This window comes from Wasmannia auropunctata, unplaced genomic scaffold, assembly GCF_000956235.1.
Source record: "Wasmannia auropunctata unplaced genomic scaffold, wasmannia.A_1.0 LD336053.1, whole genome shotgun sequence".
Classification (NCBI taxonomy): Eukaryota; Metazoa; Arthropoda; class Insecta; order Hymenoptera; family Formicidae; genus Wasmannia; species Wasmannia auropunctata.
This window is the reverse complement of record NW_012026837.1, coordinates 3003940-3013837: the sequence shown is the minus strand read 5'-3', so window position 1 is coordinate 3013837 and position 9898 is coordinate 3003940. Positions and strand designations below refer to the sequence as shown.

The window sequence follows — 9898 nt, the reverse complement described above, 5'->3', positions numbered from 1 at the left end:
TATATATATATATACATTCAATTTTTAATTATAATTTTTATATATATATTTTTGTCCATATCTGTCATAGTAATCTCTTTTATTGTATTTGTCTATGTTAAAGTTATCTGTCATGCATGGTTGGAGACCTTACTGGATGTGATAGAATTACTGCCGGTAGAAGTCATAAGAGCACAGGTTTGTAAAGGCAATTTAAAGAAATTGATATACTTAATTTTTTTTGGCTTAAACGGAAGAAAAACAATTTGTTAAATTTATTCAGTGTACATCAATTAAATTTATAAAGAAACTAATATATAAATAAAATATGATTTCTGCATTTGCAAATAGAAACTTAAAAAAGAAAATATTTTGTATTTACACTTTAGATCAATGTTTGAAATATTAAATTGCTGTAAATGTAATAACATAGCACTCTTTTGGATGGATGGTAACAAGAACACTCTCACACACAGATTCTTCCATTGACTATAAGTAAAGGACAATTGTCACAAACTATCTACTCCAGGATAACGTGCAGCAGGTTATTGGGAAAGATTTGTACACGATTCGATTCTGCTATGTGAGTATATTCGAATTTATAATTGTTTTTTAAGTTGTTGTTTCATGATTTTTATGTATAATAAAACCTTTTTATATCTAATTCAAATATCAACAAAATTAATTTAGATTATATTAAATAATTGCCTTCTCTCTCTCTCTCTCTCATAAAAGAAATATTAAAAGTAAAAATTCACATTTAATATTAAATAATATTAAATACAATATTGAAACGATTCATAATTCATTATTTAGGTATATTCTATTTAATAAATAACTATTATAATTAAAATTGTCAGGATACAGAAGGAAGTTCTACCAACAGTGCACTCCCTTTGTCAGGATGTAAGCAGTGAAGTGCGAGCTAGTATCTGTTTGCAGCTGCGTTTTGTTGCAGAAGGTCTCGGTGCTGAATCTGTAAAACCTGCTCTATTACCATCTCTTGTAGAATTAGCAAGTGACGAAGAAACCAGTGTAAGATACGCCTCTGTACAGACAATAGTGTATTTACTACCTCATCTTCAGGAAGGTAATTGTTTATTTTATTGACCATCTTAGGTTTTAATAAAAAGAACGAAAATTACGTAGTACATAATACAAATATAAAAAATACGCAAATAAAAATTAATTTAAAAACATAAATTGTTTACAGATACAATAAAAAATATAATAGCTCCACTTCTTAAGAAGCTATGTGAAAATGCAGCTAAATCGGAAGATAATGTGATATGTGTAATAGCGCAAGAGTTCGGAAAACTTGTACTTGGCCTAGAAAGTAAGAAATAACTCTCATATTTATATTGGCAGCACTATGTGCTTAAATAATAATATTTAAATGACAAAAATGATATATTTGTGATAAATGTAATTTCAGAATGTTTATCAATATCAGAGAAAGCATGGTTTATAAAATACTATCAACAACTTGCGCAAATGGGAATACCATCAGTAAAGAAAGAGAAACCGCGTTTTACGTTTGTAAGTATATACATATATATTGCAAAATATAAATTAACTATAAATACATGTATATGCATTAAATAATTTTTCTGTAAACTCTTCTTGAAATACATATGTATTAGTGTGCAGTAGATAGCATATGTATTGAAAATATTTAAAAATTTTACATTATTTAACTAATCTGAAAGATACTCAACATTCTTTAATATTCAATATCAATACAAATTCGTAGATTAGCAGCAATCCTACACAGGACGAAAGGTTTGTTGAATGCAGAAGACACTGTGCATTTAATTTGCCAGCGATGTTTATTTTCGTATCAAGCATTGCGGAAAACGTAGATGCGATACTTATGACATTTGATGCACTGGCAAGCGATCATTATTACATAGTTCGGAAAACCGTTGCGTGTGGAATTCATGAAGTAAGATTGAACATTGCATTTATTAAATTATAATACTTATAATAATACTATACATATGTAATAAAAGCTATTATGTACATTTGCAGGTAGCAAGGATTCTGGGATCAAAGAGTCCACGGATAAAGGGAAACTTGATAAAATTGCTAAAAGATGATTCCGAGGAGGTACTTCAAGGTTTAATTCCTCATATAGGATTAATGCTGGAATGTTTGGCCGAAAATCAAGCTATTGGAACAGATAAGATGGTAATTCGAATTTTATTACGCGATTTGTAATTGAAACGGAGTTCAGTTCTTACGATACTGTATTACGATACTGTATTATTCATTATAGGATTCTTCCTTGATGGACATAGGTAAAGCTATATTAAAGTGTGAAGCTGAAATTGCGGGTACTCACAATTGGAGGCTGGCATCATTAATACACGCTCAGCTAGAGATTTTACCCAGATGTTTTCCCAGTGATTTTATATACTCGTATTTTATTCCAATGACTTTCTCCAGAATTTTACATGCAGTAAGTATCTACAATGTTTTGTTCTTCCTTAAAACTTTAAGCACAATGGGGAAGAAATGTTCAAAATAAAAATTTCAACCTATTCAGAAACCGCGTACTGTGGAATGCACAATTTCTGACAGATTGTTGAAATTCTTACATTCCTGTTCCCAATATTCTCTTCATTGTGCTTTCACGGTTTTACAGTTTCGTTAAATGTGTGAATTTAATTCTAAAATTTTAGCGGCCAATACCAGTACGTCTCGCTGCAGGAACACTTTTTCTTCTCCTTCTACGATATAACGCGAAGCCCATACAAAGGGCGGAACTGCGTAATAGAATGTTCACAGATTTAGCCAATAATCCTAATTGTTACGTGAGAATGATGTTTGTTCGTATGCTGGCCGCAGCACTGGAGATCTTTTCTTCTGTATATTTTAAGGAACATTTTTTCAATGTTTTATTGAATCTGGCTGAAGATTCGATAGCTAATATAAGATTGAAAGTAGTGTCTTTGCTGCCGCAACTGAAGAATCAGTTGTGGATGCCGACCGATAAGAAATTGCTAACATCATTGGAGTCGGTTGTGAGACATTTGGTGAACAACGAAAAGGACAGAGACGTACTGTTTATTTTAAAAAGCGTTACGCAGAAATTGGACGAGATGGAAGTCAAATATGAAGGCCAAAGTGTAAGTGATTAATTAATTTAAGAATATGCACGTTATATGTGAAATATGTTTTTCTCAACATTTTTTTTTATTTGTGTAGTTAACGATAAAGCTTACCAGACAGGATGTGGAAGATGCTAAAAAGCTGGAAGAAGAAAAGAAGTTGGCAGGAAAACCAACAAGTGGACCTGTAGTAAAGAAAGGTATTATTAAATATATACTATTTAGAATTTTTTAACTTTTTAGCAAGCAATTGAATATTAATAATATTATTAACAAGAAATGATAATTTAAGCATTCGATTAATAATTGAATAATATTCATTCAGGTTGGACAAGAGCATCAACTGATAGTTCTACAACAAGAGGATTGTAAGTTAATTTAAATTGTATATATTAATGTATTGAAAGTAACGTAGACCGATTGTAGATTGTTGTTATTATCTTCTATTAAAGCAATCTATGTGTATCTATGTTTCAGACAGCCAAAAGGTGAGCACTTAGTGACGAACAAGGAAGCATTGCATGAAATAAAATCGTTACTAATTAAACGTAAGAAACTCATATTATTTAATAATAACAGAAGTTGAGAAGCGGAAATCCAAGTAATCCTATCGTCTGTCTCGCAAGCCCAGGCCATTTTTCAAAGTACAAATCTTTAATTTGTGTTAGCGATTGAAGAAAATAATTGGTTGGATTTTGACCAATGCTGATTAAAATTTAGTTAAATAAAAAACAAGAGATTAATAAGACAATTATACCGACAGTGTAATAGCTATTAATAAGCTTTTAATTTAAATGATTATGTTTTACAGATGGAACTGCATCCTCGCGTCAAGTAATCGAAAGCTTAAAAACGAGGTAAGAAGGATTTAAACTAAAAAGAAACACAATTCAGAATAGTATAAAACTAGTGCATGTTTGAAGATAACATAATTAGTTTTATGTGCTTAAATTAAAATTTTATACAATTAACGATTATATTATAAATAACTAAATATATACTTATTGTTATTTATATTAAAGACTTTTTAATATGTGCCAAATTACTGTTCTGTTAGCCGAACTAATTATAAGTTATGTCTGCTTTGTATCTAACAGAATTCAACTAACACACCCGTGGGAAAAAGTAGGGAATTTCAACTCGCATACTAATACAACGCATTTTAACTTTGTGAACGGATCGTCTAACGATTACATTGCGCCTAAGCCGCAATGTAGCTGCTCCAAGTTAGCAGTATTCCAGGCACTCTTAACATTGCCGGACGCCTGTGAAGAAGGATACGAAAGTAGTGATCCCCACTGTCATTCGTATTACGATACCGACAACGATTATGTGAATAACTTTCAAAGAAAGCAGTCAGTCCAAACGAACGAATACAGTCCCTCCGCCTTTACGAAATCTTTTTTTCTGTCGCTCGTAAGGGAGAACAAGCAGGAGCCGCAGCCGCAGCAGCAGCAGCAGCACTCCCTACTAACACGGGATTATCCGCATGAATTCTCTACTAACGCTAGCGGCAAGGATAGGGCGCCAAACTTCGCCGCTTTGCGAGCCTTAACAAACGCGGCGCACTATAATTCCTGTTGGGCTTTTAGCTCCATGCCGGAGATATCCGTGATGCAGTCGGACGATGAGTTCTTGGTGGACGCCGGTATCAGGATACCCAGCCAGTTCTCCGCTTCTCAGAGCACATCGAAGATTCCGCATTTGCAAGATTTCATCGCCACAAGGAGGCCGCCACAGCTGAACGCTACGGTGATTCGGCCTAGACGGAGCAGCGTGAATTTCGACAAGGGAAAGTTCAAGAGGCATTCCTCCGTCGAGTACGAGGATTGCATGAAACGTAGGACGAGCGAGAGCAGCGACTCGTCGAGAGGCACGTCGATTTCGATGGATTACGAGGAGGGCCTGCGACAGCGTAGCATGGCGAAGGAGAACTTGAGCGACCAGCACCACCTGTCTAAGACTGACGCGAGGACTAAGAGGTATTCCGCCCCGCACGGAAGAGCTAGATTCGGGTGGGATGCGAACTCCCAGGAGAAATCTTTGGACGAGAAATTCAAGAGAAACTCTTTGATACTGGACAAAGACAAGTTGAAGTTCACCAACTCCAAGTGCACGCTGGACCGAACCAAACGGCATTCCACGAATTTCAGCCTGAAGTTTCCCGACGGCAAGGAAACGAAGCAGCTTGTGAAACGTCACAGTCTGGAGGAACACACGACGGTGCGTCGCGCTGTGAAAGGCTACTTCTCGACGTTGGACGTGAATCATAATCAGGGTCTCAGCAAAATCCCGTTGAGAAATGTTGAATCTCGCAGCAGGACCGCGCCTGCCACCAGAGCATCTAGCCCCGTACACGTAGAATCGCGATTAAGATTCGACATTGAGAACTGTGATGATTCCCACGGCTCCGCTAACGACAGACACCTGAGTAGATTTAGCTCGAGCGACGAAGAGGTCGACAAATTATGTAGGATGCTATTACATTCTCAAACGGCACAGAGTAGTACAGGAATATCGTCGAGGAATAGGGAGAGATATCCAGTTCCCTTGTTGATGAAAAAACTATGAGATGCATATAGTTCCGTTACGTAATTTCTACAACTCTTCCACAATTACAATTTAGCGGCCATATACGATGAGCTTTGTATGCAGCTTTAAATTTAATTAAGAGGTCTAAATATGAGGTCTAAGCTGATTGAAGATATATACGTAACGATTTTTTTTTTTAATTTTTTTTAGAGTTTGTTTAAGCAATGCTTTTGATTCAGTATAAATTTGACTATATGAAAAGTATCTCGTGCAACGAATTCTTCATTATATGGCATTGCAATCAAGTGTATAATGTTCTCACAATATCTCAATATAACAGTGCCGATAACATATGATAAAGCTTAAACATCCATTTTATTGATTTTTTTTTAACTGCGCTGTATAATATGTACCGCTAATGTTTTTGGTTAAAATTAAAAATCATCTATCTTAACCCTAGATATACACACTGGAGTCCCCGGGACTGCTTGCAGTTTTGTTGAAAAAATTAAAATATCGGATCGCCAAATTTTTTTGTTACTATTTCAAGTATGCCCTTTTAGAATTTCAAGAATTTTTCAAATCGGCCTATGAACAAAAGAAATATGATTTTTTGTAAAAAGGTGCTAAATCGAGATTTTTTCGTTTTTGAACTTTCCTTTTTCTTTGAACCCGTATATCTTGGAGCTCCTTAATTCTATCGACTTTTAAACATTATAGGCTTGTTCCTTGGTCGATTCTCTATCGACTGAAAAAAAAATTAATTGAAATATGTTCATTTTTACTAGAGTTACAGTAATAAATATGGATGGGATCTCCGGGATCCCAGTGTGTATACGACGTCGTCAAAAAGACTGTGTGTATACCTTGGGTTAACATAGAACGTTATTAGTAATTCACTTAATACATAAGATTTCAAAAATCTTATACATAAAATTATCTAGAAAAATTTGGCATAAGAATCATTTCGAGAATATATATACAAATTTTAATTGCATATTGATACTAATGAAATTAAGTTTAACATGTATAACAGCCTTAATGTGAATCGTTAGCGTATCAATTTTTAACTTCTGATCCACTTTAAACAACATATTTTTAGAATTTTTTTAACAATTTTTTTATTAAGAGTTTGATTTAATTTTGAGGGGTTTTGCAAGATATACTAATGTCACAGTGTTGTCGAGGACATTCCAATCACACCTGTTTCTTAATGCTTTAATATTACTCCATGATATTTAATCATTTAATAACAATAAACGCAGTAAACACTGTGTTTATATCTTAAAAATGGAGCTTCTTAAAGAGTATTTTTGATCTCTTGTTGAATTATCAGTGAATGGGAAGTCTTACCGCATCCCCCGTATTCTCCAGACATTGTTCCATCTGATTATCATTTGTTCTGATCGACATGCAACATGCTCTAGAGATACACACTTTCATAATTTCGAAGAAGTACGAAAATTTGTTGAAAATTGAATCAACTCCAAGAAAGAATTTTTTTGTCGTCGCAGAATTCATCTCTTGCCAGAAAAAGTTATAGAAAACAAAGGGAAATATTTTGACTAAGATATTAGTAGAATAAATCAGTTTTTGAGAAAAAAAAACCCCTCAGAACTAAACCACACTCCTAATATATTATGCCTTTTCTCTATATGGCAGTTTATATTATTTACTTAATTTAAATGAAAATGTTTATAAATATTTGTTTTAAATTTTCATAACCAAACTCTTTTTTATGCAGTTGACTATGTTTAGAAATATTATGAGAGTTGTTAAAGGCTTTACATTTTGCCTAATTATTTTTAACTTTAAATAAGATAATTATACAAACAGTATTGTGAAGTGCGAATTGGTGCAACAAGAGATGCATTTTATTTTATTAAAGTATTAATGTTTCATGTAATATGATTGTGCCTGTGAAGTGGCTCTATGTACTTACGTGCGATAAGATAATTACGTTAATTTTAGTTAATTTTATTTGTCGAGCCGAAATTATACTTCGTGAAAACATCTTTAAGGAGGTCGTGCATTTTGATTTTATATTGAAGATAACAGATGCACGCTTATTTCGAAAGACTGCTTTTTTAGATTCTGCGATTAAAAATTATATAAAATGAAAAAAGAAAGGAAGCTTTCATTTCACTTAAAAGCTGCGTATTTAATAATGTTGATCGCTACGATAAAGCTATAATTTTTAATTCTTAATAACATCAAAAACTGTTGTTGAGGAACTGGATGATTCCAGATCTTAGGATAGAATATCACTAAATAAAAACAGATTTTCAGTACTTTAAAAACTAGTGCTAGAGTCTAGTCCGCATAAATATAGTCCGTGAAAAGTCTGGAAAGATATAGTCATGATTTGAGAAAGAATATATTCGTTATCGTCTTTCTAATCTTTAATTCTTTGTGTGTATTCGTTTTAGTATATAATTACTATTTTTAGCGATTATTTCATTTAATATTAATATCGTTCACACGTTAATTATGTACACGTAAGGTTGACCAAAGAGGATAAGTGAGAGGTATGATTAAAAAATAAAAAAATAAAAGATTTTCATATAAATCACGATTAATATTTAAAAAAAATATATTTAATAGTAAGACGTTAAATTTTATTGCAAAAAATGGAAGCAAAGTAAGATATCAATAATTTACATATTGAAATATGAACTGTTTTATGTTTGCATAAACCTCAAGTTATGACTATATTTCTCAAGAGTATGTATGTGTATATGTACATATATACTCGGGGTATTCCATTAAGAGTAAATATTTTTGAAATAATGTTAAAAATATACCGTTCTTTTTTTAATTATATGGTTTGTAGGGATTTCTTTTACGAAGACAGGAAGAAAATAGGTATTATGAAACAAATATTCTCTCAATGTTATATTAATGATTTTTCTACACAACACACACAGGTTGTAGTTTTTTTTTATAAAAATGGTTTCTGTGCATAAATATTTTAGACACATCATTAATTTTAAGAAGATGAAGATCAACATGGGTAAATTTTATATTTTTATTTTTTTATATTTCAAGCTCTCACGGAAGATTCTACGAAAATCGTAAATTTAAAAGAACAAAAAATATATATTGATAATGTTTTTACCAAAACTTCTTGCAAAAAAGATATATATATATATATATACACAATATGTGTGAATTTAATACAGCATTTTTACAGGTTTTTTATTTTCCTTGATTATTATTGTTGTCAGTTTCATTGAAGTAATTTTAATCGTAAAAATATAAAATAGTTTTAATGCGAAATTAAAAAAAAAAGTAAAAGTTTAAATTTATAAGAAACAATCTCGATATTTCATATATCTTAATTGCGATTTTCTATATATTTGATCACGAAAATACGTAAAATATTTTTTAGGCCAGGAAGAGAGAGAAAAAGAGAATTATTAATAATATATGTATTGATGTACAAAGTTTTGAAGGCATTATCTATTTGTATATATATGTAAAATATTTTAAGAAAGGTATGTATAAACACGATTATTTGATCTGCTTTTTACATGGAAAATTATATAATTTCTTAATAATTGAAATAATCATTTCTCGTGCGATTTTATAAAAAAATTTACAAATTGTTCTTTTTTGGATGTAAAGTGATAATAGATAAGTTTGTTCTTCTTTTAAATAGCAGTGCTTCTTAAACAGTCAACACTACAATTATTGAATTATTTAACATAATGCAGAATTTCTCTAAAATTTTTAGTGTAAAATGAATTTGATATCCTCTTGAAGAAAATTATTGTAATTATTTATACCTTTCTTAATTTATTTTGTGCATATAATATACATACATCATATTATGTGAGCTTTACAAAGCAAGTGCCATTGAATTTATTAAACAGTTTAGCGCATAGAACATTCTCGGTACGTATCGCAGACAAGTGAAAAATACGGATTTAATAGTTTAAGTTTTGCATATTTTATTGCGTTAGTACAACTAATTAATAATATAGTAAATAAGAGTTTATATAAATTTAAGTTCTTCTAGTGACATATTTGTTTTAATTATGTGCGATTTAATTTTTGTTATACGTATATTGTTGCAAAACTTTTCTTTTACGATCTTTCATTGTTTCTTTCGTGTGCAAATATCTGCAAATATGAAAGCTACGAAATTAACTGCGCGCACACACACACACACACACACACACACACACACACACACACACACACACACACACACACACACACACACACACACACACACACACACACACACACACACACACACACACACACAC

General features: G+C 31.8%; 1 protein-coding gene across 5 annotated transcripts in view; it reads left to right on the top strand.

The window, feature by feature from the left end:
- Window positions 1-6196, top strand: part of LOC105451091 (serine/threonine-protein phosphatase 4 regulatory subunit 4-like) — an 11846-nt gene extending 5650 nt beyond the window's left edge. For 2 of the 5 annotated variants that reach the window (XM_011691330.1, XM_011691332.1), the window contains 14 exons: window positions 104-177; window positions 456-562; window positions 840-1069; window positions 1193-1315; window positions 1415-1518; window positions 1733-1924; window positions 2011-2169; window positions 2258-2440; window positions 2664-3110; window positions 3190-3292; window positions 3418-3460; window positions 3570-3640; window positions 3904-3949; window positions 4190-6196. In XM_011691330.1, coding sequence (XP_011689632.1) covers window positions 104-177; window positions 456-562; window positions 840-1069; window positions 1193-1315; window positions 1415-1518; window positions 1733-1924; window positions 2011-2169; window positions 2258-2440; window positions 2664-3110; window positions 3190-3292; window positions 3418-3460; window positions 3570-3640; window positions 3904-3949; window positions 4190-5663 — 3356 coding nt within the window. In that variant the 3' untranslated portion in view covers window positions 5664-6196. The remainder of the gene's footprint in view (window positions 1-103; window positions 178-455; window positions 563-839; window positions 1070-1192; window positions 1316-1414; window positions 1519-1732; window positions 1925-2010; window positions 2170-2257; window positions 2441-2663; window positions 3111-3189; window positions 3293-3417; window positions 3461-3569; window positions 3641-3903; window positions 3950-4189) is intronic. The other 3 variants (XM_011691334.1, XM_011691331.1, XM_011691333.1) reach the window with 3 other exon arrangements.
- Window positions 6197-9898: the final 3702 nt, after the last annotated feature.